General features: G+C 55.4%; 1 protein-coding gene across 5 annotated transcripts in view; it reads left to right on the forward strand.

Moving 5' to 3' along the window:
• Positions 1-2976: 2976 nt before the first annotated feature.
• FBLN2 (fibulin 2) overlaps positions 2977-27861 on the forward strand; it is an 85824-nt gene continuing 60939 nt past the window's right edge. For 4 of the 5 annotated variants that reach the window (XM_017505029.2, XM_017505031.2, XM_017505032.2 and 1 more), the window contains exons 1-2: positions 2977-3082; positions 23369-24697. In XM_017505029.2, the coding sequence (XP_017360518.1) occupies positions 23410-24697 (1288 nt within the window). In that variant the 5' untranslated portion in view covers positions 2977-3082; positions 23369-23409. The remainder of the gene's footprint in view (positions 3083-23368; positions 24698-27861) is intronic. The other variant, XM_017505030.1, reaches the window with a different exon arrangement.

Here is a 27861-nt window from a genome sequence, read left to right on the forward strand (position 1 = left end):
CCCCACTGTAGCTGCAGTCTCTGTCAAATGGGAGGCAGGAGAGGTGACTAAACAGGCTCAGGGCTGAACCACTGCTGGGGAAGGAGAGGCACCGCTTCCCTTGGAGGGAGCCGGGGACAAGTCCCAGGTGGGCAGCGAGATTTTGGGCCCTGTTGCTGGGCCTTTCCCACTGAAGCTTGGCTTCCAGAGACTCTGTGATCACAAATCTCTTTTCTCATCCAAACAGCTCAAGTTAGTTTATGTTGTTTGTAATTAACAACAACAAACATTTAGTGGAGAGCTTATGATATACCAGACACTGCTGTGAGCATCTAAGCTTTAAAACAATCCTGTAAGGCAGGGACTTCTTTATAGGCTAGGACACCGAGGCCAGAGGGGTGAAGCTATCTGCTGAAAGTCGTACAGGGAGGATGTGGATTTAAATCAAAGCCATTGGGTCCCAGAGCTCATGCTCCTAAATCTATATTATTGCATGGGGTTATTATATTGTTACTCTCATTTTGCAGATGTCAGGACTGAGGCTCAGAGAAGTGGAGGTGGCCTCCTCGAGGCTACCCAGTGAGGATGCAGACCCAGGAAGCCCAGTGACGCTTCTCTTCCCAATCCAGGCTACCCAGGTGGGAAAAGTGAGCCTCACGCCTGCTGGCCCTGGTGCCTCAGTGCCCAGGGAGCTGATGAGATTGTTACTGAGGTAAATAACTTCGCTGCCCACTGCGATCATTCTGTCTAGGCCTTATCAGCCTGAAACTTCCTCCAACCATGTCTCAGCCAAACCCTGGGCCCCAAATTCCTGGTGGGTGACGCGTGCTCTGTCTGCGATAACAGCCCTGGAAGGACTCCGAAGGGATGGCCGCATCTCCAGCTCAGATAACGGAGGACGGGAGAAGTGTCTCCACTTTATCTTGTGGAAAGCCGGCCAGGCCTAGGGCTCCCTGGGCTGCAGGGTGAGCTGCATCTGGCTCAGTGCCTCTGCTCCCAGGCCTGGGCGCCTTGGGGTGGGGCGAGCCTCATTAGCAGTTGCTCAAGGTCTTGAGGCACTTCACCCCAGGCCACTGTCCCTCCTCCCCCACAGGAGGAAGGATTCAATCTGTCACTTACTCATCAGATATTTATTGAGCACTCCCTTGGGTCAAGTCCCATCCAAAGTACAGATAATCCCTAACTTAACGATGGTTCGATTTAAGATTTTTTGAATTTAGGATGTTAGGAAAGTGGTACACACCCAGGAGAAACTGAACTTAGAATCCCCACGTGATCACTCTGTTTTTCACTTTCTGTTCACTATTCAATGAGCTACATGTGACATTCAACACTTCATTATTAATAGGCTTTGTGTTAGATGATTTTGCCCACACGTAGGCCAGTAATGGGAGTGTTCTGAGCACATTTAAGGTAGGCTTGGCTGAGCTATGATGTTCTGTAGGTTAGGTGGATAAAATGCATTTTCAACTTGCTGTATTTTCGATTTATGACGGGTTTATGGGGACGTGATCCCATTATAATTGAGGAGCATCTGTACTTTTGATTTGGCTCATTTCGGTTCATTTGATCTTTCCAACAGCATCATAAGAGGCTTTGATGTCATTATGTTCATTTTACAGTTGAGGAAATGAGGGCCCAGAGAGGTGAAGTAACTTGCCCAAGGTCACACAGCTGGTGTGTGTTGACGTTCTTAAGGACCAGGTGATCCTACTTATAGTCATTTATAAATGAATAAAAGAAATCAGCCAGTGACAAGCACTGTAAATAGACTGTGGCTGAGTCCCAGGGTGGAGAGTGGTAGTTGCTACCCACCCCTGCTGGGGTCTCCCGGAGGGCTTCTCGTTTCAGCTGCATCTCAATGCAGGGATGAGTCAGCCACTCGGATCTGGGGAAGAGCATTCCCTGCAGAGGGAACAGCAATGGCAAAGGCCCTGAGGGAACAGAGCTCCAATGGGGAAAGGGCCCAGAGGGAAGGGTCCTGCCCAGGGTTAGAAAGAAGTGGGGGCAGGCCAGGTGCAGGCCGCCAGCTCAGGCTTTGGCCTCTCCATCCGCTCCTGGCTTTCCTGTGGGTGGCCCCACAGGAGCCATTGGGCCCTTCCTGGATCTACACCCTCTCTGCTGTGTGGCTCTGGGGAGTCAGCTGCCCTGCCCTGTGCCTTTGCTCTGGACTGTCTCATCCCTATCCTGGGCTGCAGGGAGACCCCTAGGGTGGGGTGGGCACACTCTGGGTCCAGGGCTGCTGCTCAGATGTGAGGTGGTGACCGCTGGGCCACGTGTCTCTGGACAGGGGTAGGAGGTGGTTCTGAGCCTCAGAACCTACACAATGTGGCCCCAGGACTCAGAGAGACACAGAGACCAAGAGATAAAGTCAGAGGGTGATGTAGAGACCAAGAGGGACAAACCGACGGAGACAGGCACATTAGATTAGAGATGGAGGCTCCGAAAGAGACCCAGAAAGGGAGCGGCGTGGGCGTTGGCTGGGGGAAGAGACACTCTGGGGGTTACACCGTGGTCACAGGCATCAAAGCTGGGCTGAGGGAAAGGACAAACTGAGTCTGTCCCAGAGCTGGGGGCTCCGTACCGTCTGCCCAGGGACGTGCAGCAGCAGCGGGGCTGCAGGCAGGCCCCCAGGAGGCTGGGCCTGGCCTCTGGGCAGTTTTGTACCCGGGCCCCTCAGGCCCTCAGAACGTGCCTAAGGCAGCTGGGTCCATCTTCCAAGGGTGGGCACTGAGGCTCAGGCTGGCTGAGGCGGCCGGACTCCAACCCCTAGCCCTGCCCTGTGGGCAGCAGGGCCAGGCTTGGCACTCAGAGTTTAGGGCGCCGGCTCCGCAGCGAGCGCGCGGGGCGGGGGAGCCGGGTCTGCGCGTCTGGGCCCCGAGCGATCCGCGCCTGCTGGGCCCCCTCCCCGGCGGGCGGTCGAGACCCCGCCCCGGAGGCGGAGGCGGAGTCTGGGGAGGGGGCCGGGGGCCGGCTGGTCCCGCCCCTCGCGCCTCCGCCCCGCCCCGCGCGCACACAGCCGGGGGCCGCCCGGGCTCTCGACGCGGCGACGGCCAGGCGGACAGACAGACTGACGGACGGGCGCCGAGCGCTGCGCCCCGCGGTGAGTGCACGCGGCCCCTCCCGCCCCGGCTCATCCCCGCCGGCCCGCGCCTCGCAGCGCAGGACTCAGGGGCGCTCGGTCGCTCCGACGGCTCGGCGGACCGTCGGACGTGCCCCGCGGGCTGCCCGCGCCTCCATCCGCGGCGCCGGTCCGGTCCACCTGGGTTTCGCTCTCCCAGTCCCAGCGCGGGGACGGCCCGCGAGCTCCGCGACCCAGTGTACAGATGCGGGCACAGAGGCCGGCGCAGGGTGAGAGGCCGGGGGCCCGCGGGCGGGTTTCCCCACCTCGGGTCCGCAGCTTCCTCCACGCCGGGTCCTCCCTTCTCCCCCGGGGCCAGGTCCCGCCACATCTACCCTGGTCCCACTGCCCACCCCCGCCCCAACCGCAGGACCCCGCCACCCCTCCAGTCCAGAGGGCCGGGTCAACACCCTCAGGGAAAAACGACTGGATCCCCTGGGCTAGCACTACCCCCTCCATCACCCCAAGTCACACTCACAGTCACACACGCACTCTCAACAGCAGAAGTTTCTGCACGCTCTGCATTGGCACACCCATCTTCCCTGTCACCCATCCTCCCTCTCCCAGCCCCATGCTCACCCTCCCAGCACCTCCAGGCCAGAATCTCTCACACTCATCTCACATCCCCTTAGCACACAATGCTCCACACGTGCCTTGCACGTTGGCACCTCTCCCAGGCATGCCTCTCTAGCAGACAGTTGTGTCTTTAATAAACACGTGCCCTTACTGCCCTCTGACAGGCACACATGTCCGCCCCACAGGGGTGGCTATCACACGCATATCTCCATCATATGTGTCACATGTGTCTGTCACATGCGTGTGCTCCTCAGATACCTGTAGTCACTGGGAGTGCCACACACAATGAATTTCACATGCAAGCCACAGACCCCCATGACTTCACAGTCCCAGTCCCCCTGGCATTCCATGGGCAGTCCTCCCCTCTCCTGGGGGGTGGGGAGCTGATTTTAGAGGAGGGAGGTGGTTGTTCCTGGTGGAGGCTGCTTACCTTGGGACCTGGGTGGTTGTGGGGAGCATGGGGGTGGCTCAGTCTCAGGCTGGGCCTGACTCCTCACCTCCCTGCATCCTCTGCCCCCCTGCTCCAGACTCCCAAATAGGGGGGCCCTCCCTGCCTTTTCTGCTGCCACAAGGACTTGCCCGTATCAACTTTGCAGCGCCCACTTGGGCCAGTCCCAAGCAGGTCTGAGCCAGCAGGTGTCCCCTGACAGGCCAAAAAGAGAAAAAGGGAAGTGGATGGTTTGGGTGCTTGTGTCTACCCTGATGCCTCTGAGGTGCTGGTCCGGGCCCTCCCAGAGGGAGCCCTGATGAATTGGATGGCAGCTGAGAAGTATTCCTTCAGACTGGCACAGATTGGGAGCAGGTGTGTGTTTGTGGTTGATTGGGGCTCTGGGCCTTAACTTACCCATATGCAAAATGGGGTGAAGACTCCCCAGCAGGAGGAAAAGAGAGAAGGGGAGCTACTACCCTGGGGTGCACCCTTGACTTCCTGCCCTCCCCTCCTGCAGCTGAGCTGCTTGATGGGGGTGAGCAGGGGATGATGTCAAAGAATCTTATTCCGGAGGCACAAACCTGCCAACCCCGGCTGTGGCTGCCCTGTATGTTTTGTTTGGCTCTTACCATGTTATTATTATTTTAAAAAATTAATTAGCTGCCAGCATTTACAAATTGGCAGTTTTCACGTAAAAGTCCGGATTTCCGTCTTCTCTTGAAAAATCACAAGGGCTGGCAGTTCAGGGTCTGCATCCCCTGGCTGGTGCTGCCCGCCCCCAACCCTGGGGGTGGGGCAGGGGCGCTGTTTGGTCCCCATCCCCACCTGGTCCCCTTGTGCCTTCTCAGCTCCTGCCTGGACTGCATGGCCTTTGTGTGACTGTGACTGCTGAATGTGTTGGGCTGATTTTGCTGCACTGCCTGCCTTAAGCATAGGCCCAGATTGGTCCTTCAAGCGTAGCTGGAGAAGCCCTGGGCAGGCCTTCTCTCCTTCAAGGCCTTAGTCATTGGAGCAATGAGTGGAGCCCAGGGCCCTGGGCCACAGAGCATCTTTGTGATGGTGACAGGCACTTCCTGCTGGGCTGTGGGGGACGGTGACCTGGAGTCCTCATGAAGCAAGAGCTCATGGCAGACAGTATACTCTGAGGCAGGCTTTGTTCATCACTTTTCTTCCCAGATCCTGTCACCCCTTCTGCAGGGTGGAACTCTTGCCCCTATTTAACAGATGGGGAAGGGGAGACTGAGAAAGGGCCTCCCAGCAGGCAAGGGGGAGAGCTGGGGTTCAGCCCAGGATCTTGTCCCTCCAAAGCAAAGTTCTTTGCCCTCTCATTGAGCCACTAGAGGGAGGACTTGGTCTCCTTGGCCCTGGGGGGAGTTCCCTGAGCCCATCCATACCCCACATGAAGTAAGTGCTTCATAAATGCTTGGGGCATGCCGGTGGTAAGCGAAACTGTGTTCTCTGCAGCAGATTCGGGCCTAAGGTGAAGATTGCACAGCCACTTACATGACCTTTGACACTTTTAATCTGCTGTAAAACCCAGCCCAGGATTCCTACTTGGGTCTTGATGGTAACATTTGCTGTGACCCCATCGCCACCAGGTGCAGGCCACTGAGTCCCGGGTGAGTCCGGGGGGCCCTGGGACCATCATGGTGTGTCCCGTTGGATGCCGCATGCAGTGTTTGCTTTGCATTTAGGAGCTGTGGGTGTGAGCATCTTTTCCTGAAACCCCTGATTGGCCTAGGTACATGAGATCCCACATAGTGAGGGACTTGGGGCCAGCATTAGGTGGGGGGCAGCTCTCCCTCCCAGCTTGTGTTCCCCTGGGTGGCTGGGTGGGTGGCATGGGGTGGCTGGGTGGGTGGCATGGGGTGAGGCAGTTGCTGCATTGTTCTATCCCAATTCCTGTGGCCCTCTGCTCTCTGCCTGCCATCTGTATGTGGCTGAATTCATGTAAACTAAAGGCCTCGTGATATGTGGCCTCCTGGAAGTTTGTCGCCCGAATGAAGACCAGACCTGTGAACGGCACATGGGACCTGGGGTTGGGGGAGCAGCCCTGGCCTCTTCCTTATATCTCCTGGAGAGGCTGACCCTAGCTTTTTTATTTCTGTCCTGCTGGGGGAGAGGTGCTGGGCCTGGATGTGCAAGGTGACATGGAGGGCCTGGGACCAGGGCTGGTCTGCGTGTGGCCGCCATGCACCCCTGAGTCTGGACCTCCCTCTTCAGGACCTCAGTCTTTCATTCTGTAAAGTGAATGCTTCTAATGGTTTCCAGTGCTCAGGGTCCTGCCGTGGGGTGGTGATGGGGGGGATTCGGGGATAGCTCTGCAGGAGGCAGTTGGGTGTGGGCCGCCTCACTGGCTTCTTGAACTCTGATGGCCTCCCCCATCTGAAAGCCTTTCCCTGAGATGCAGTTCCAGCCTGGGACAGGCTTCTGGACACTGTGTTCTGCCTGGCCCTCCGTGAGGCAGGAGCTGTAGCTGGGGGCCTGGCTCTCCTGGGCTAACGGGGGAGTCAGTTGCCCATTCTGGGCCAGGCTTGGTCTGGGTAGGGGGCTCACAGAGGACAACGCAGACACCGTCTTTGCTCCCATGCAGGTTCTATTCTAGTTGGAGGGGTGAAGTGGGGTGATTTGAATGACGAGCTGTATTTAGACGGGTTAGATGCTGTCAAGGAGTTACGGCCAGCTGGGCAGTGGCATCTAGGTGGGCAGAGGGGGCCTTTGAGGAGGGGATTTATGAGCTGAGCAACAGGGGAAGGAGGGGACAGCTTGTGCAAAAAGCTTGAGGTGGAACCTGCTTGGCATGCCAGGGACAAAGAAAGAGAGGAGGCTGGATGGGTGATGGAGAAGAGAATGGGGCAGAAGAGGCAGGCAGGGAGTTGGAAAACTACTGGAAAGTTTTGAGCCAGGGTGCAATGAGGTCCAATTTTCATTCAAACTCCCCCTCCCTAGCCGCAAGGTCGAGAGGCTTTGTGCCTCCGTGGAGAGCTGCTGGCGGGACTGCTGAGCTGCCTGTTCACCTGTGCCAGGCCCTGTGCTGGGGACAGGCCTCGCCTTGAGAAGCTACAGGCAGGTGGGAGAGGTCAGCCTGTCCACAGGTGCCGAGGTCTAGGGTGATGCATGCTGATTCAATAGATTATGGCTCATCCTCACAGGGGATATTATGCAGCTGCCAAAATGAGGATGTTTTCAGTGGAAAGATCTTTAAGATATTTTACGAGAAGAAAGCAAGGTGTTGACTGGTGTGTAAAGTGTGCCACCTTATGTGTAAAATAGGGATAGAAATTCACCTCCACTTGTATGTGCATCAGCAGATCAGAAGCTGGTTTCCGTGGTTACCTGTGGTCACCTGGGGTGGGGGGACAAGTGTGCCAGGGGAGTTGAGACTTCCTACCTTGTGACCTGCTCTGTTTTCTGGTTTTGGGGCTGTGTTGCTGCATCACCTGTTCACATTACATGAAATTAAAAAGCAGTTGGTGGGTGAATGTTCATTGGTGAGTTTTAAGTAAAAATGTTTAAGATGGTTTAAAATTCCCTGTGTTACTGATCTTGTTGAAAAGACTTCTTCCTGGAGTGATATATGAAAGCTTCCATTGTGACTAAAAGTATACGGTACTGCAGTCAGTTTTTGCAGTTTGGCCAGTGGACAAAAGAAAAAGCCCCACCCATTCTCCCTCCTGCCTTTCCTTCACCTCTCTTCCTGTGGGTGTTTCCTTCTGGGGAGCGGACTTCGCGCTTTTCCTGTGGGACATCACTGCGTTTAATATTGTGTCTGGAGCCTGTTTTCTCAGCCTGCCCCACTGCCCCAGGGTTGGTGACAGGTCCGGGCCCTGGGGGGCGGGGAGCAGGCCCAGCTCCGCCAGGTGCAGGGAAGTCCCTCTCTGGCATTCTGTAAGGCTCCAATCCAGCTCTGCTACTCACACGCTGTGTTCCCTTAGGGCCAGTGTGTCACATCTCAGGTCTCAGATTCTTCCTCTGGGAAGTGGGTGTCAAACTCCCTAGCTCTCAGGGTGGTTGGAAAGAGGAAAAGGGGAAGTAAGGCTGGGCCTGGTGGCTCACACCTGTGATCCTAGCCCTTTGGGAGCCCAATGCAGGAGGATCACTTGAGGCCAGGAGTTCAAGATCAGCCTGAGCAACAAAGTGAGACCCCATCTCTACAAGAAATATAAAATTAGCTGGGTGGTATACCTGTAGTCCCAGCTACTTGGGAGGCTGAGGTAGGAGGATCACTTGAGCCCAGGAGTTTGAGGCTGCAGTGAGCTGTGATCACACCACTGCATTCCAGCCTGAGAGACAGGACGAGACCCCTTCTTAAAAAAAAAAAAGGAGGGACTGGGTGTGGTGGTTCATTCCTGTAATCCCAGCACTCTTGGAGGCCTAGACAGGCGGATAACGAGATCAAGACCATCCTGGCCATCATAGTGAAATTCCATCTCTACTAAAAATACAAAAATTAGGTGGGCATGGTGGGTGCACGCCTATAGTCCCAGCTATTCAGGAGGCTGAGGCAGGAGAATTGCTTGAACCAGGGAGGCAGAGGTTGCGGTTAGCCAAGATCGCACCACTGCACTCCAGCCTAGTGAAAGAGTGAGACTCGGTCTCAAAAAAAGAGGAAAGAAGAGCGCACTTTCCTTTATTCTGCATGTGTTTGCTGGGTGCTGGGCACTGTTCTGAGTGCTGTGGGTAAAGCAGTGACCAAGATGATGTCCTCTGCCCCCACAGAACTCGCTCCCGCAGGGAGACCCAGATGGAAACACATTGATGTACACTGTACAGTCCTGCGCTGACCCTGTGTGGGAGGAGGGGTGGAGACGCTGGTCCAGGGCAGGGACTGCAGCTGGGGCTGTTTTAGGTAAAGCGTCAGTGGGGGGTCAGGATTCAGCCTTGGGTGTTGCTGAGGGGAAGGACATTAGGACTGAGGGTACCCCAGGTGTAGGTGACTGGATGTGGTGAGGAGCTGCTGCTAGATTCTGGTTCGGGGAGGAGTGGGGTCTCACTGAGATCCTAAAGGTAGCTTCCCCAATGCTGCTGCTGTTGGGGGAGCAGGCTGAAGGGTCCCTCTGTAGCCCAGGTGTAGGGATGGACTTGGAGAGGGCAAGGCGGCAGGTGGGAGGCCTGTGAGAGTGACAGGGCTGGGAAACTGAGGCTCAGAGGGGGCCGTGCTTGCCTGCAGTCACATAATGACTGGGGAGGAATATCTGGGATGGGAGCCAGCTCCCTCCACCTCCAGGTCCTGCCTGGAGAGCTGCCCTCGTGTACAGGGCACCACCGCACGCCCGCACCACAAACTCACCTCCCCCAGGCACGTCCTTTCCCAGGGCCCCTCTTGGGTCAAGCTGTGCGTCATTTTGTGCCATTGTCTTCAGTCATTGGAATTTGGAAACGTTGCAGAAATGCCTCTCTCTCTCCTCATATATGGAGATTGTTGCATAGCAAGTGCTGCTTTGGGGAAAGGTTATTTCCTTCCTTGCGGGTGGGGAGCCTGGCTTTCCTGAGAGGGGCTGTATTGTAGGCGGCCAGCGCGTCCCGCCCAGGTCTGTGTGCTGGTGAGGAAGTGGTGCCACCTGCCTGCTCCAGGCTGGCGATGTGGAGGGGAGCATCCATGTGCTCAGGCAGACCCTGCCAGTCCCAGGCCTCATACCTTTTCAGGCCTCTGGTGGTGGTGCTTGTCCCTGAAATCAGCTGTCCCTGCACAGTCATCTCTAGCCCTGCTGGGAAAGGCCCCTGTGGCGGGGCGTCACATACCTGCACGTCTCCTGGGGCCCCCTTGGTGTGTTTTGTGCTGGGCTGCGGTCGACGGAGGAGGCTCCAGCCCTCCAGCAGGGATATCTTCTCTGAGACCAAGTCCCAGACTCTCAGGGAGTGACTGTGTCCTCTGTGCCCCCAGCCCCATGCCCTAAGACCGTCCTAGTGGGTTCTGACCGCTATAACAAATGTCACAGATGAGTTGAGGAGGGAATGGAAGGTGGACTTTTATTTCTCAGTTCTGGAGGCTGGAAGTCCAAGCCCTAGATTTGGTTCCTGGTGAGCATTTTCTTCCCTGAGAGCACGTGGGTGCCTTCTCGCTGTGTCCTCATGTGATGGGGGGCAGAGAGCCATGGGGGGGTGGGGGGAGAGAGAGACAGAGAGAGAGAGAGAGAGAAAGGGAAGAGAGGGAGGGAGGGAGAGCTAGTGAGCTCTGGTCTCTCTTCCTCTAAGGACACTAATCCGCACATGGGGGCCCATCCTTGTGACCTCATATAAACCTCCTAATGGGAGGCCCAGTTCCTGATTCCATCCCACTGGGGTCAGGGCTTTAACATATGAATGTGGGGAGGACATAGATGTTCAGCCTCTAACAGACTGGCTTAATGAACTGCTGAGAACGGAAATGCTGTAACACCAGCTGCCGGTCCCTGACTGGTCACACTATGACCCCAAGGCAGGTTGCGGTGGGGTGACCATGGCTTCCTGTGCATAGGAGGGAGGAGTGACCCCTCCTTGGCCCTAGACGTTGGGGTTCCCAAGGACTGGTTGGGCATCAGCACACGGCACCACAGCCCACCTGTGACCTGGGCTTGGTCCCCCACAGTGACTTCGGAAGTTGGCCTGCCCATCGCTGGAAGCAGTGGCTCCTTTGCATGGGCTTCTCTGTGTCCGAGGCCACTCAGGAGACGTAGGGGCCCCACTGCATTCTCATGGGAGGACTAGCAACCCATCAGCCCTGGGTCAAGCTGCAGCCACCAGGACTCCTTCGCGCCCTATCTTTCCTTTGCCTCTGCCTTTCTCTGTAAGCCTGGTTGATTCTCTCGAAATGATGTCCGCCACATGGCAGGAAGTATGCCCACTTTCAGAACTCACTGTTTCTTCCCCTGCAGGTGGTCTGTGTGCTCCTTTATTTCCACTTCAGGAGCCCAGAGAGGAGCTGTGATCAGCCCAGCCTGAGAAGAACGTCTGCCCTGGGCCCATCAGCTGTGGCTGGGGAGGGTCACGGAGTTATGCATTGATGTGGCCCCAGGGGCATGTCTGGAGCCATTCCCTGAGCGTGGGGACTGATTGAGGCAGCCTGCTGCCCCAGGAGGGGTCTAGTCTACTGCAGGGACACGGTTTAATAACCCCAGAAACTCAGACGTTTTGGGGTTAAGTCAGCCATGAATGCAGGAAGTTGGTTCTTCTTTCTTTGTTGTCACAAATGTCAGGATAATTTGGTTGCAGGTGATAGAAAGTACAATTTCAGCAAAAAAAAATCACGGAACTAAAATCGTACAGGGTGTAGCTTCAGGCATGGCTGTATCCAGGGTCCTTGCAGATGCCATCGGGACCGGGTCTCTGTCTCTCACTCTGCTGTTCTTTGTGTTCCATACTCCCAGCAGGCTGTGCTGTGTGGTGGTCAGGTGGCCCAGCAGCTCCAGGCTCACCCTCATGCTCAGAAGCTCTGGAGCAAGGCAACCCCCTCCCAGGAGCATCAGTGTGGGCCATGTGACTGGGTTGTGTGACTGCCCTGACCTGACACTGTTGATGGGGCAGGGAGACCTCTCATTGACCATCCAGCAGTCCATGTAGCCTGAAGTGGGAGAGGGGGTTCCCCAGAGGAAAATTGGGGTGCTCTTAGCAGGAGAAGGGGGCAGAGATCCCCGGTCATCTCTGGCCTGCTCTACATAAACAGCCAATACGTTTCTTTCCCTGTCACGATCTCTCATGGCCGACTCAATGAAACGGAATGTGAGGACCTTCTAGTAATAGCTGCTATTCATGATCTAGGCTAGCTCATGCTAAAATAGGGAGTTGGAGAGAGCGAGTAGAGGCTGCAAAGCCCCAGCCCCCAACTCAGCCCCACTGACGCCAAGTGCTGTGGAGTCTGTTACTCTCTGACGGTGGGTTTGCTCTAAACTTCTTGGTTTTTCACTCTTCTCGTCTGGAAACGCTGAAGATCCAGGAACTCCCTATGCAGCGTGCAGGAGGTCACAGAGACGTATCACTGAACTCCAAGGAAAGGTTTCTGAGAGGAGGGAATATTGAGCTGGGTCTTTAGGGGATGAGTAGGAGTTTGCTAAGGGGAAGAAAGGTATGCCTGACGGGGGGACCACCCTTGCAAAGGCGGGGGAAGGTTTGAGCAGCTGTGAGAGGCTTAGAGTAGTAGCTGGAGCCAGTAACTGAAAAAAAAATGAACATTCCTTGAGTAACTTGTTTGCTAAGGATTTCTAGGTCACTGTTGTTGGAGCTGGGGTCTCTACAACGTCCCCTTGAGTGTCCCCAGTAGCACTGAGAGGCTGCTGTGGCTGCACCCATTGCACAGATGAAAGCACTGCTGCTCAGAGAGTCACATGCTCCGAGGTGCCCAGCAACTAGGGGCAGGGCTACGTTCAGATTTGAGCTCCGATCTCTGGGAGTCCAGGGCTTGGTCCTGCTGGCTGTCTCGCCTGGCTTTGGCAGTGGGGGCTGTCTGCCCTGGGGGCCTCCAGGGCTCTTGAGCCCCACAGTTGTATCACAGCCTGGGCCAGACCCTGCTCTTGGTTGTACACCGGCCGCCTCACTGGCAGTCCTGAGAAATTCCTAAATTTCAGGGCCGTGCAGATAAATTGGGCACAGCAAAGGCCTGAGGGAGTCGTAGAGACTGGGCTGCCCGCTCCACCGGCTGGTGCCTCCTTCCAGATGCTGTGGGGGCCGAGGGAGCCTGGGTCTGCTGTAGGTTGGCCCCGCCTGCCTGTCTCCATCGGCTGTCTGTCTGTCTGCTTGGCTTTCGGTCTGTGCTTCTCTCTGTCTCTCTGTCTCTCTGTCTTGCTCTCTTTCTGTCTCCCTGATGGATCTTTTTCCTTGTCTCTGTCCGTCTCTTTGTCTCTGTGTCTCTTTCTGCCTGTCTCTTGTTGGCACCACTGCCCCCTACCCCTGCCACCACCCAAATCTAGGATCTCAGCCCTTTGTGAGAGTCAAAGGCAGACACAGAAGTCAAAGTGCTTCTGTATGAAAGGTGGACGTGTACCTTGGCTCTTTAAGTTACGTAACCAGTGACTTGCCAGCTGACTTCAGGGAAGCTTCTTCTGTTTCTGAAGCCCTCCTGGGATAATTGTTTATGATACCCACATTCATAACTCATCCCATCCTCTGTGCCAGCCCTGTGCTGGGGCCATACAGATTAATGGATCTATATTAGATTCATTCACCCACCCATCCATATACCCACATACCCATCCATCCATCTACCCACTCATCTGTCCACCCACTCACCCATTCATCCACTCACCTACTCCCTTAGCCACCCGTCCATTCACTTGTTCATCCATCTATCTACCCACCCAGCCACCCACTTAACTACCCACCCCCCATTCCCCCCCAGCCACCCATTCACCTACCCATTCACCCATCTGCTACTTACCACACCCTTGGGGCTTGGCCTTAAAGCAGGGGGTGGGATTTGGGTGTTCAGGGTTCTAGGAGAGTTTCAGGAGAGAGGACATCCTAGGTTGAGCTAAGATAAGAAAAAGATGAGGGGTTGGGAACCAGAGAGAGTTTTCCAGTTTAGCAGGAGTTGCGTGTCTGGAGGACAATAAAGGGGATGGAGTAGGAAACCTAGGGGGGTTAGATGGTGAAGGGCTTTGCATGCCTTCCTTAGGAGTTTTTTCTTTATCCTTGGGCCACAGGTCTTCAGCCAGGGGGATCTATGAGTGGACTCCAAGGGGTCTATGTAACTCCCTCACACAGCCGTTTTAGGTATGTGCCCATATGTCTGTTAAGGCTCATGATTGCAAGTAACAGGAATCCTGGTCCAAGTTAGCTTAAACAAAAGGTCATTGTGAAGTACAGCTTTTCAGTTAGCTTCAGGCACAGCTGGATCCAGGTGCGGGGCAGCTGTCACTATGACCCTGTTTCTCTTTCTCGAATTTCTTGGCTTTTATGTTTTATGAGTGGGTGCCAGCCTCTGACAGTCTCCACTTGATGACAACATGGCTTCGGGTACCCTTGATGCTAAATCATCTTAGTCTAATAACAGTAGGAAAGAGAGAAGTCGTTTGCCCAGTATTTCACCTGAGTTGGGTCTTACAGGCTCTGATTGTCCTGGTGTCCATCTCTGAATCAGGTGCTGTTGAGAAGGGAATGGGAAGTGCTGATTGAAGCTCCGGCTGGGTGATGGGGGCCACAGAATGAAATCCAGGGGCTGTTCTTGGAAAGACGCTGAATATGTGTGAGGTAGTCAGAAACCCCCCAGTGTCACTGCAGAGCTTGGTTCATTTGGTGGAGCTGGGCGTGTATCATCCATAGTTTTTTCACATTCTCCAAGGGGCCAGAGCTGATACAGAACCATTCAGGGTTTGGAGCAGGGATGAGATGTGATGAGCAGTCCCTGGAGGCAGGATCTCGGGCCAGGGGCAGACCACGTGGAGGATGCCTGGGGATCTTAGGACCCCCCGCCCCAGGGGGCTCAAGGGTTTGCCTCCTTCTAGGGTTGGGTGGAGGGCGTGGGGAGCGCCAGGTGGGAGGGCAGTGAGCTCAGCCTTGGCCTCGGGCAGCCCCATTTCTCATCGCTCCCACCCTGGGAGTGTTTCCTCTTTGCAGAGGAGTAACTTGTGGGGAAGGAAAATACCAGCTCCCTTCAATGCCAAAAGCAACATTTTCTTTTCTCAAAGGTTGATTAAAAGTCATGGACATTAATCTTTGTAATTTTTCACCTGCTTATGTTGGTAATGAGATTAGTGATTGTATATGTAGGGTCAGCTCTTACTCAAAATTTGAGGAGCTTTTTATTCCTTTTTTTTTTTAGGGTGGAGAGGGAAGGTAGAGGAGAAAACCCTGGCTGTTCCACTTGAAGGATTATTTTTCCCAGGGTTCTCATGAGCTCACCCTGTTGAAGGAAGGCCCCAGTGACCAGTGAGCATGTGAGGAGCACGGGGCACCTGGCACCCTAAGTCCCACCTGAGGCCCACGGCTCGGTCTGTACTTCACACACAGGCCTTGCCCTGAACCTGCCTTCTCTTTCCTCCTCCTTGGGGGTCTCATACTACCTACCTATGTCATCAGCCTCACCTGCTCAACAGGAAGGTCCACAGACCCCTCCCCATCCTCCTGGCCCTGTAGCCCTTTCTTCGCAGCCAAACTTCTGGTCTTTCTGCACATGTCATGCTATCTATTATTAAGATGTTTGCCCATGAGGAAATGAAGGCAACTGTAGTTTTCAAGAGTGAAGCCAACTTGATTACTTGGCTCTGATAATTTGTGAATTTCAAATCAGTCACTCCCCTTCTTTCCATTTCTCCTGCCAACACCTTCTCTGGCTTTTGTTTCCTTTTTCTAGATTACTGTAATGGTTCTTTTCTTTTTTTTTTTGAGACAGAGTCTTGTTCTGTCACCCAGGCTGGAGTGCAGTGGCGTGATCTTGGCTCACTGCAACCTCCGCCTCCTGGGTTCAAGCAGTTTTCCTGCCTCAGCCTCCTGAGTAGCTGGGACTACAGGCACATTCCACCATGACCGGCTAATTTTTTGTATTTTAGTAGAGATGGGGTTTCACCGTGTTGCCTGGGCTGATCTTGAACTCCTGAGCTCAGGCAGTCCGCCCGCCTGAGCCTCCCAAAGTGCTGGAATTACAGGAGTGAGCCACTGCACCTGGCCCTGTAATGATTCTTTTTTCTTTTCTTTAAGAAGTCTCTCTCTCTCTCTCAGTCTTTTAGATATGGGGTTTTGCTCTGTCACCCAGGCTGGAGTACAGTGGTGTGATTATGGCTCAATGCAGCCTCCAATTCCTGGGCTCAAGTAATCCTCCCGTCTCAGCCTCCCAAGTAGCTAGATACAAAGTCTCTTTGAAGGGGAAGAAAACACACTTACAAAAGAGTACCTAAAATTGGTGTAGGGTGGTGGAGGAAATTCTTGGATAATCACCACCTGGGCAAAGCAAGAGGACACTGCCTGTCCCGTAGGTCCTCCGATTTCCCTTACTGGCCACTAGACTATGATGGTGACAACTCTTGCTTGACTTTCTAGTTCTGCATCCTACATTTGTAGTCCCTAAATGATGTAGCTTAGATTTACCAGGTTTTGTACTTTATATGACTGGAATCTGTCTCAGATTTCTCAAAAGGGGTGTCTACAGTCCGTTCTTGAATTCCCAGTGTGTTGTGGCCTAGTGGTGGCCCTGCCACCCTGTTGGGACAACATCCTCTAAATGTACCAGATGTTTTGCCGAGGTCCCTGGGCACTGGATGCAGTGACTGACTGACCTCCCCCTCCTTGGCAGCATCTCTTCTTCTGTGATGTGCGTCCCCCCCCCCACCTCTACCATTTTTCTTTGTGCTGCTCACTTCCCAGTGACCACTCTCTTCCTCGTTCCCTGTATGCCAGCTGCAGTGTGTCAGGCTGGTTCCTGCCTCAGGGCCTTCACGTATACTGTTAGTGCCACTTAGGATACCAGCCCCCAGATCTTTGCATGGCCACCACATTTTTGCATGATACCACCAAGCAGGTGTCGGCTGAAATGTTGCTGCTTAGGCCTCCTTATGTGACCATTCTTGCCAAAAGAGCATGCAGTCTGTCTCTGTGGCAACGCCCTTATCTTTTCCCCCATCACCACGTTGACTGCGTGTGGTTAGGGCTTTCCCTCGTCTTCTTCCCGGCCATATCCCAGCACCTGCAGTGGCTAGCTGGTAGCAGCTGCTTGATGAATAGCTGCAAGCTAAAAGACTCTGGCTTTACTTTCTTGGCTAAACAGACCTGGGTTCAAATCCCCACACCTTTTACAATTCTGTGGCCTTGGACAGATCATTTACTCTGTTTGGGCCTCAGTTTCCTCATTTATAGGTGTTGGATGGTAAGGAAAATAAATATCCTTGGAAACTCGAAGTCCAGTGATTGGCATTGTGTTGGCACTGAGGAAGTGACAGTTAGACACGAACTCGATCAACAGCTAAAATCTCTACTTAATGCTTTGTGCCAAGAACAAGTTTATTTTTCCCAGTGAACTAGATGACTTCCTCTTATCAGACAAAGAGCACCGGGTCACCCTCTAATTTCCCTTTGGCCTTGGCTGCCAGGAAGTGTACTGCTAAGGGGAGGTCTTGGGAGCAGCTCTTTTTTCCTGTCCATCTTCAGTGCAATTCTTCTTCCTTTTCTTCTCCCTGTTCTTTGGTTATTTCCTTTTGGCTCTACAGCATACATGTGTCATTATCATCTTTTATTTTGGTAAAATATATGTAACATAAGCTTTACCTTTTGTTTTGTTTTTTTTAGACTCCTCTGTCACCAGGCTGGAGTGCAGTGGCATGATCTCGGCTCACTGCAACCTCCGCCTCCTGGGTTTAAGCAATTTTCGTGGCTCAGCCTCCCGAGTAGCTGGGATAACAGCCTCTGCCACCATGCCTGGCTAATTTTTTTTTTTTTTTTTTGAGATGGAGTTTCACTCATGTTACCCAGGCTGGAGTGCAATGGCGCGATCTTGGCTCACTGCAACCTCCGCCTCCTGGGTTCAGGCAATTCTCCTGCCTCAGCCTCCCAAGTAGCTGGGACTACAGGCACGCGCCACCACGCCCAGCTAATTTTTGTATTTTTAGTAGAGACGGGGTTTCACCATGTTGACCAGGATGGTCTCGATCTCTTGACCTCGTGATCCACCCGCCTCGGCCTCCCAAAGTGCTGGGATTACAGGCTTGAGCCACCGCGCCTGGCCGCCTGGCTAATTTTTATATTTTTAGTAAAGATGGGGTTTCACCTTGTTGGCCAGGATGATCTGGAACTTCTGACCTTGTGATCTGCCTCCCTCGGCCTCCCAAAGTGTTGGGATTACAGACGTGAGCCACTGCACCCAGCCGGAGTTGACCATTTTAACCATCTTTAAGTACACAGCTCAGTCGCATTATGTAAATTCACACTGTTGTGTAACCATTACCACTGTCCGTTTCCAGAACTTTTTCATTGTCTTGAGCAGAAACTCTGTCCCCATTAAGCAGGAACTCCTGCTTTACCCCTCTAGTCCCTGGACCACCATTCTACTTTCTGTCTCTGAATTTGATGACTCTAGATATGTCACAGAAATGGAATCACACAGGATTTGTCCGTTGGTATCTGGCTTATTGGCCTAGCACAGTGTCCTCAGGGTTCATCCGGGTTGCAGTGTGGGTGAGAGTGCCCTCCCTTCCTTTTAAGGCTGATAATATTCCATTGTATGGAATATTTTGTTTGTCCATTCATCTATTGGTGGTCACTTGGTTGATCCATTTGGCCTTGGCTGCCAGGAAGTGACTCGATTCTATCATGAATAATGCTGTAGTGAACTTGGATGTGCAAATGTTATTTTTAAAAAATTACTTTCTGGGCCTTAGGTGGTCCCAGGCCCACTTATAAACTAAGGGTAGATTTTTGGACAGTTGCTAGGACCAGGCTCTCTTCCCTGCCTCTGCCCGGTGTGTGTCCGTGTGTCTGTGCTCAGTAAACTCCATGGCCACTGTGGGTGCCCACCCAGGTCTCTCCCCTGGAGGTGCACATGTCTCCCAGCGGCCACAGGTGCTGGCTGCTGATGGCTCACACCTGTGCCTTCTCCAGCCACTTGCCCTTTGCTGGCAGGTGTCACCTCCCCGTGGGGTACCTGAGAGGTCACTCTCCATGGTCTTTGGCCAGTGACCGATGTGCTTCTGAGTAGGATGAGCCCGGGGCACCCCCACACTGTTTGGCTTCTCCTGGGTCACTGGACTCCAGCTGAGATGGAGCCTTGCTCAGCTCCCTCTGGCTCTGCCTGCTTTTGTTTGCCCTTCTCCTGAGAGTGCTCCCCTGACAGACCATGCCCTCAAGCTCCCCGACCTTGGACTCTGCTTCTGGGGTGCCCAATCTAAGACAGTATGCAGCTCACATATCCCTCCGAGCTCTGTGGGTCTTGCATTACTGTGGGCATTGGGTTGGACTCTGATGCAGCTGATCCACTGAGGCTGACTATACCACGTGGTTATGAGTGGTCTCCTTGGAAGAGGGCGAGAACTCCCAGCATCCACCACGTATAGGAGAGGCAGGTCCTCATCCAGGAAACAAACTATTCTGGGGGCGACCATGGGGTGGGGTGGGGTGGATGAAGGGGCAGGAACTCCCACCTCATCCAGGCCTCTCTCCTCCTGGTGTGGACAAGAGACGCTCAGGCCTTGGAGTGTTCAGGCTGGTAGAGATGACCCAGGGGGCCCAACGATGCCAACAGGAAGGGATTGTGGATCCGAATTAGCCCAGGGAAGCCCTTTGCTGGGCCCCACAGCTTCAGTGTCAAGAGTCCTGACATTAAATGCTATCATCTTAAATTAATTGTCAATGACTAATATTGGCAACTAATTTAAAAAGCACCATGTGGGCCCCACAAACACATCTGTGTGTGGACAGGCTGGGTGTCTGGTTTGCACCTGCTCTCTGCTTGGACTTGGGCCGGGGGCAGCCGTGTGGGTGGAGCCGGCGGGCCAGGTGGTACTGATTACGTGTGTCTTTGTCACCTTCTTGTCTGTGAGTGTCTTGTGTGTTTATTTCCCTGCTGTCATTCCCAGCTGTTTGCATGTCCCCGTGTTTTGATATAGCTGCCTATTATTGTTTAAAAGAGACCTCCTGCAAATATTTAAAAGTTTTAAAGCCATACTGGCACCAACCTGAGACTTCCTTCTAACCTATAGTTGCCTGGTCAAATGGAGGCTGCCTAGTTAAGGTGGAATTTCAGATAAGTGGCAGATGTGTCCCAGATATTGTATAGGACATCCTTAGCTGCTAGACAGTTCTCCATCATTTCTCTGAGATACCTGAGCACATCCCAGATCTGTATTTGCTGGACCTCATCAGACCCAGAAGGGTCAGAACTAGAGGTGGAAAGACCTTTCCTTCCTGATCCAATGTCATATCCTGTGACCTATGTATCCACTGTGGTGGGACCCCACTTTCCACAGTAGCGGCACTGGGAATGTCCCCCAAGGTGGCCTTGATCTTCCAGTGTCCTACCCAGCCCAGAGAGGCTTCATCTGGGGTCTGCTCTGGATGAATGTGAAGGTTAATTTATCAAAGGAGGTGGTGTCACTTTACTGTAGGGATATGTGTTTGTTTTTATGGCGAGTTGGGTCCCAGCCCGGCCAAGACAGCAGAGCAAGGAACTTGTGGCCAGTGAGAGAGGCAGCTGGGGCCTGAGCCATACCCCGAAGCACGTCTGACTCTGTTGTGCCGGAGCCCTCCCCCCACATCCTGCCTGCTTCAGTTGCCTTGGGAGTCGGCAGGTCTCCAGAAGGCTTAGTGTGTGCTGAGTCACCTGTCCCTGCTGGATACTCCCTGGGGAGACCCTTGCTGAGTGTCTCCCCAACCCCACACTGCCCTGTGCACGACCAAGTGATGGCCCTGAGAAGGTAACCCCAGGTGTGAACCCTGCTGCCACTTTAGAATACCCTGATCCCCCTACCCACAGCAGGAATTTGATCAACAAAGGCCAAAGCTGTGATAGCCCGATAGCCCAGATGAGGGGCCCCACCCACTGCTGGTCCTGTCTGGAACCTGCTCTTGTGTCTTTACTCTGGTGTCAAAGCCTTGCCCACAGTTCTGGATGCACTCCCAGATGCTAAGTGCTGAGTGCCACTTCATGGTGGCTTGACATCCTCATTGTCCCCTAAATGCCCATTGTCATTTTGGCTCTTCCTATGAAGAATGGGTGGCCAAATGCAAAAGAATGGCTGGGTGCAGAGGCTCACGCCTGCAATCTCAGCACTTTGAGAGGCTGAGATAGGGTGATTGCTTGAGCCTGGAGTGAGGAGATGGACAAGCCTGAGGTTTGCGGTTGCCTGAATATGGACAGAAGGTGAGGCCAGGGTTCAGGGGGCCAAGGGGCCAGGCTGCCTTGAGGGCTGTGCTGGTGAGCAGAGCAAGGGGACAGATTCGGTGGACCGGGTGGGCTGGGCAGGAAGTTCCTCTGGAAGAAGTTCTAGGACAGCCCTGTGTCCTGTGGCCAGGGTACTGTCCTCCAGTACGTGATGTTCATGCCTAGGTGTGTGATGCACCAGAAGACAGGAGGGCAGGGAGCTTGGGTCTCAGTCCACCAAATATTTCCTGTTTTGTTTTTGAGATGGAGTCTCACTCTGTCGCTGAGGATGGAGTGCAGTGGCATGATCTTGGCTCACTGCAACCTCTGCCACCCAGGTTCAAACAATTCTCCTGCCTCAGCCTCCTGAGTAGCTGGGATTCCAGGCACATGCCACCAAGCCTGGCTAATTTTTGTATTTCTGGTAGAGGTGGGGTTTCACCATGTTGGCCAGACTGGTCTCAAACTCCTGACCTCAAGTGATCCGCCCGCCTTGGCTTCCCAAAGTGCTGGGATTACAGGCATGAGCCACTGCACCTGGCCAAAGATTTCCTTTTTTAAAAGGCTCTGTCAGCTGGCACGGTGGCTCACACCTGTAATCCCAGCACTTTAGGAGGCTGAGGCGGGAGGATCACTTGAGGCCAAGAGTTCAAGACCAACCACCAACTTGGGCAACATGGTAAGAATCCTGCTGAAAAAAAATTAGCTGGGTGTGGTGGCATGTCCCTGTAGTCCCAGCTACTCAGAGGCTGAGGTGGGAGGATCGCGTTTTCCTGAAAGATCGAGGCTGCAGTGTGCTGTGATCATACAACTGTGCTCTAGCCTGGACAACAAAGTAAGATCCTGTCTGTAAAAAACAAATATAGAAAGGCCCTGTTGAGAGTGGACCTGAGGGCCTCTTCCTTGCAGTCTGGAGGGTCCTTGCCTTTTCGAACTGGGATCAAATGCCCTGATTCTCCCAGGGGCCCACTCCTAATCTCAGTGGTTTTACGGAGACCTCCAGCCTCTTGAGGTGGCATCTGTGTGAGGGCAGGGCATCAGCCCTCAAGGCTCCAAAGGCTCCTTACTGGCTCATAAACCCCCGGTTCCTAGCAGGGCTGAACACAGAGGAGGCATTCCCTCAGGGCTGGGGCCAGGGGCAGGGGCCAGCCTGGGGACCGCTGCTGTGGTGACGAGCCCCACTGTCCCTCTGTCACTGTCCTGTGGGGCTGGGCTTTAGGCTGGGAGTCAGAGAGGAGCTCTTGCTTCTGACTTCGGGGAGCACGCTGTCTAGATGGGGCAGGCAGGGCCACTGGGTCGAAAGTGGGACTACAGGTACTGGGACTTGGGCCAGGGTGGTGGAGGGAGGAGGCGTGAGGACTGGTGAGAAGGTGGCATTTGAGTGTCTTGTGCAAGATGAGAGGAGAGAAGAGAGCCCTCAGGAGAGATCAGACCTGAGGGCCCGTGGGAGGGTCGGGTTGGGATGGCTCCTGTAGGGTCTTGAGTGCCGGGCTCAGTTGGGAATCTGGACCTTTCCTTGTTGGCCGTGGAAGCTGGGGCAGGCTGTGGGGCCGAGGTACGTCAGCTGCTCTTAGACCAGACTGGGCTCCCCGGGAAAGGAGAGGAGTCAGGGTGGGCAGGGAGGTGGCGGTGCTGTGCCAGTGCAGGTGGGAGCTGAGGCTGGAGTGGGGACAGGACCTGGCGATGGAGGGAAGGGGCAGAGACTGTGGTGGGGAGGGACTGGAGACGGATTGTTAGGCGAATGGACATGACTGGGGGAATTGGTGGGGTGTTAGGATTAGCAAGGCATCAGGAGGCGTTTGCCAGTGCTACTGTGGAGGGGAGCAGGAGCGGCCCCTGGGGCAAAGCCTGCAATCCCAGAGGGTATCACGGGGGTGTTCCTGGGTCCTAGGGTCTGCAGACTGGGGCTCTAGTGGGGGTCTAGTTCTTGCCCAGCATTTCCCCACTGACCGTGTTTTCTCTACAGCAGCTGCTGTGCATGACTGGGGACCGAACCAGGGATCTGCTGGGAGGGACTGGTCGTGTGTGTGCATGGGCCTGTGTGTGAGAGACTGCCCAGGGTGTATACCAGCATGTGGGGATGCTGTGGGTGAGACAGCGTGTGTGACTGCATGGAGGCTTATGTGCCCGACATGCCGTGGCGAGTGTGACTGAGTGGGTGTGAGGCCGTGCATGCGTGCGTGTATGTGGGCATGAGGGCTCAGTCAGAGGGCCTGCATCAGAATGCAGGTGAGGCTGGAGGCCAAGTGGCCCAGCAAACATCTGTGGGGTTGTCAGCAACTCCAGGTCTCACCTGTGGCACCCAGCCACTGCACACTCACCTGCCTGTGATCTGCCCCACGTGTGGCAGAGCCTGTGTGTGTGGGGGGCGTAGTCACGAGTGTGCCCCCAGGGATGAGGGCCTGCATGTAGGCGGCTGAGGCTGGGCTCTGCCTGCGTGCATGCCAGTGTGCACCCCATCTGTGTGTGCACCCTCAGTGCTGATAGTCTTCCTTTCTGATTCCCCCAGGGTCTTGAAAGAGAGGGGACCGTCCTGGGCTGGCCTGGACCATGGCGCTGCTCTGGGAGCCTGTGGGAGCCTGGCTTGCTCTGGGCCTGGCCCTGGCCCTGGGCCCCAGCGTGGCCACTGCTGCCCCTCGGCAGGACTGCACGGGCATGGAGTGCCCACCGCTGGAGAACTGCATTGAGGAGGCGCTGGAGCCAGGTGCATGCTGCGCCACGTGTGTGCAGCAGGGCTGTGCCTGCGAGGGCTACCAGTACTACGACTGCCTGCAGGGGGGCTTTACGCGTGGCCGCGTGCCCGCCGGTCAGTCCTACTTTGTGGACTTCGGCAGCACCGAGTGTTCCTGCCCACCAGGCGGTGGCAAGATCAGCTGCCAGTTCATGCTGTGCCCGGAGTTGCCGCCCAACTGCATCGAGGCCATGGTGGTGGCTGACAGCTGCCCACAGTGTGGCCAGGTGGGCTGCGTCCACGCGGGCCGCAAGTACGCTGCTGGCCACACTGTTCACCTGCCGCCCTGCCGGGCCTGCCACTGCCCTGACGCTGGCGGGGAGCTCATCTGCTACCAGCTCCCTGGTTGCCACGGGAACTTCTCAAATGCCGAGGAGGGTGACTCTGAGCGACACTATGAAGAACCCTACAGCTATGACCAGGAGGTGGCTGAGGCAGAAGCAGCAGCAGCCCTAGGGGGTGAGGACCAGGCGGGTGCAGTCCAGGCGGGTGCAGGGCCCCCCCCGGCTGCTCTGGGAGGTGGGAATCAGCCACTGTCCACCATCCAGGCCCCTCCCTGGCCAGCTGCCCTCCCTAGGCCGACAGCAGCTGCTGCCTTGGGTCCTCCAGCCCCAGTGCAGGCCAAAACTAGGAGAGTGACTGAGGACAATGAAGATGAAGAAGAGGAGGAGGAGGAGAGAGAGGAAACAGCTGTCACTGAGCCACTGGCAGCAGGTGGCCACAGGGGGCTGGACAGGTGGCGCACTACAGCCCCAGTTGGACCCAGTCTTCCCATCCAGGAGGAGAGGGCAGAAGCCAAGGCAAGGCCCGAAGAAAACCTCATCCCAGATGCCCAAGCCACGCCCCATAGCGCTGGGCCAGAGGACGTGACGCCTGCACCAGGCCCAGGCACAGCTGCTGTCGTCCTAACTCAGGCCATGCCTGACCCTCCCAGGGACCCAGTCAAGCCCAGCCCCCACACCATCCTGCCCACACAACCGCATGACTCAGCATGGGTACCACCTGCTCCAGAAGTGCCCAGGAAGCCGCAGGTTCTCCCCCATTTCCACGCGGAGGAGGACACAGACCCCAACTCTGTCCATTCTGTTCCCAGAGGCAGCCCTGAAGGTAAGACCCTGTCCTGGTTCCTTCAGGGCATTTTGCTTGGGAAGGGCAGCCTTGGGCTCTGGACACTGCCCCAGGTCTCTGCCTGGGTCTGGGGGTGCTGGGTCTGTGGGGCCAGGCCCAAGACGGCCAGCCCAGGCCCTTGGTGTGGGCAGGAGGCTGTGAGAGTGTACCTTCTTCCAGGCCCAGCTCTTGGGTGGGAGTGGGGTTCCCGTTGTGGGAGGTGCTGGGCCCCCTGGTAGGGCTGCGGTTGTGGTCAGGGGTCTAGAAGGTGCACACCCCAGAGCTGGGGGCGCTGAGGAGGGTTCCTGCTTCAGTCCAGTAGCCCCCGCATGACCTGGCAGGAAGTGCGAAGGGCAGTCTCTTCTCAGCTGTCCCAGTGGCTGGCCTGTGGCCTAGGAGCCTAGCATGGCCGCCTCTGCCAAGCTTTCAACACATGTCAGCCAGAAAGCTGAATTTTGTGGTGACGTCTTCTCATTTCTAAGTTTCTGCAGCAAATTCTAATCTCACAAGCATGTGTTGTAGAAAGAAGTGAACTCGTGGGCAGAGGCGAGGTGAGTGGGCCATTTGAGCGGGGCCACTGGCCATGCTGGGCCAGTGGAGGTGGTGGGGCCATGCCAGCTATACCCTCACTCCACAGAGGCCCCTCTCCAAGCTGGGCAGGCAGCTTCCCACTAGTCCTCTCAGCAGCACCGGGTGCTTACAACCATGCATGCTGTTTCACCAATGAGGCAGCTGGGGCTCAGAGTGGTGCTGGAGGCTCAGGTGAGCAGTGGGCCTGGAATGCCCTGGATCCTACACTCCTGGTCCTATATCCTCCAAGCCACCTGACACGGAGTTCAACACACTCCATCGGGCACATGAGAGTAGGCAGTTAGGACCAGGGCACCCAGGTCTCACACGGGACCATCCCAAGGCTGTGCAGAAGCTGGTAGACAGCCCACGCCTCTTCCTGCCTGTCCATGCCTGCTCTCATAGACCGGCACAGTCAGACACCCCATTGAAATACCCTGTGGGCTGTGGTGAGGAGGGGAAGGGTCAGCTGAGCCCACCTATGAGCCCTCCTCAAAGGGCTCTGCTGTTGAACAGGGTCCATAGCCCCCACGAGGCTGACCCCTTCCTGCTCACGCTAGGAGCCTTGAGCTCCTGCAGGGGGTGATTCTGCATCAACTGCGGGCTTGTGATCCAGAAGCCTGGTCTAGCTCCCATGGGGCCCTGGGGTGGTACCCCTCAGACCCCACGCAGGTTTGAAATCCCCGAGGGCCAACACTGGAGAGGAGAGGCGTCAGGAGTCCTCCAGCAAACAGGCGGGTCTGGGTGGGCCACCCTCTGCTGCCACAGCCTGGGGAATCTAGGGCCTCACAGACCCATGGACATTGGAAAGGCCCAGAGCTCCCTCAGTGTGAGAGGGGGACAGCCCCACACCTGGGGGGAGCGCCAAATCAGAGCATGCCACCCCCTGCCCTATACGGCTTCCTGCTGCCCCTCCCCAGCCTCTTCTTGCACGAATCAGAGCTTCCGTTCTTTTTTGTTTTTTTTTGAGATGGAATCTCACTCTGCTTTCAGGCTGGAGCGTAGTGGTGCGATCTAGGCTCACTGCAAACTCCACCTCCTGGCTTCAAGTGATTCTTTTGCCTCAGCCTCCTGAGTAGCTGGGACTACAGGTGCATGCCACCATGCCCAGGTCATTTTAGTATTTGTAGTAGAGACAGGGTTTCACCATGTTGGCTAGGATGGTCTCAATCTCTTGACCTCATGATCCACCTGCCTCGGCCTCCCAAAGTGTTGGGATTACAGGTGTGCACCACTGCGCCTGGCCCAGAGCTTCCTTTCAATCAACTTCAATTCCCTCTGGCTACAGGGCCTTTGCACGTGCTGTTTCCCCTGCCTGGAGCACTCCCTTCTCACCACTGCCTACTTATCACCTCATCCTCCACATTGCAGCTCAAGTAGAAGCTGCAGGCTTCCTCCAGGGAGCCTTCCCGGATCCCCAGGAGGCGTCAGATCCCCTGAGTGAGGCTCACCACTTCACTCCTCAGCCTGTATCACTGCTCAGAATGTCACACCTCTGTGACTGCTGGGGTCTTCATCTCCCCCGCAAAGCCACAGGCTCCCAAGGGCAGGGTCTCTGCTGGGTTTTGCCCAACCCTGTACTTTCAGCATCTGCCCGGATCCTGTGCATGTGCTGGGCACTCAGAAACCACTGTCAGAGGTGGGGCCGGGTACGGTGGCTCATGCCTGTAATCCCAGCACTTTGGGAAGCCGAAGCAGGTGGGTCACCCGAGGTGAGGAGTTCGAGACCAGCCTGGTCAACGTGGTGAAACCCATCTGTACTAAAAATACAAAATTAGCCAGGTGTGGTGGTGGGCACCTGTAATCCCAGTTACTTGGGAGGCTGAGGCAGGAGAATCACTTGAACTCGGGAGGCAGAGGTTGCAGTGAGCTGAGATTGCGCCATTGCACTCCAGTGTGGGCAACAAAAATGAAACTCCGTCTCAAAAAACGAAAACAAAACAAAACAAAACAAAAGAAACCACTGTCAGAGGGTGAAGAGCTGAAGAAGGCAGGAGAGAAGCCTGCTTCCACCGCTTTCTGCCCTCGTGTCCACAGGCGGTGGCCCGGGCTCGCTGCAGCCCATTCTCTACTCCTGTGAACTAAGAGGGCCGTTGTGAGGAGTAGGGGGCTCCGTAATCACAGAGGTCTGCCTGGCAGAGTCACAGTGCTGAGGGGCGTCTGCAGGGGACAGCAGCAGTCATCTGAGTTTGAGGGATTCTCTGTTGGCCAGAGCATCACAGCATTCAGATACTCTTGCCCTGTAGAAGCTGCTTGTGTGAGGCCCAAGGAAGGGATCCCTTTTAGCTGGCGTCACAGGTTGTGCTGAGGCCTTCTGCAGGTCAGGGGCTGCCCCCAGCTGCCCTGGGAACCTCTGACCTCCTGGGGGCCACCCTGCCTCAGGGTTCCTCCATGTGGCCCTCCATTGTGCCAGCCCTGCGGGAAAAGCCGCCCTCACAAAGCCTCTTGAGTGACAACAGACGTCAGACCCCTCCCCAGCCCAGGGAGCCGGGCATGTGGCTTCCATTAGGCCACATCTGGACATGCTCAGAGGCAGGGACAGCCTGGCTGAGGCAGTCTGGATCCCTGGCAGGGCGCCAGCTCAAAGACAGGAC

This window comes from Cebus imitator, unplaced genomic scaffold (assembly GCF_001604975.1).
Source record: "Cebus imitator isolate Cc_AM_T3 unplaced genomic scaffold, Cebus_imitator-1.0 Scaffold332, whole genome shotgun sequence".
Lineage (NCBI taxonomy): Eukaryota > Metazoa > Chordata > Mammalia > Primates > Cebidae > Cebus > Cebus imitator.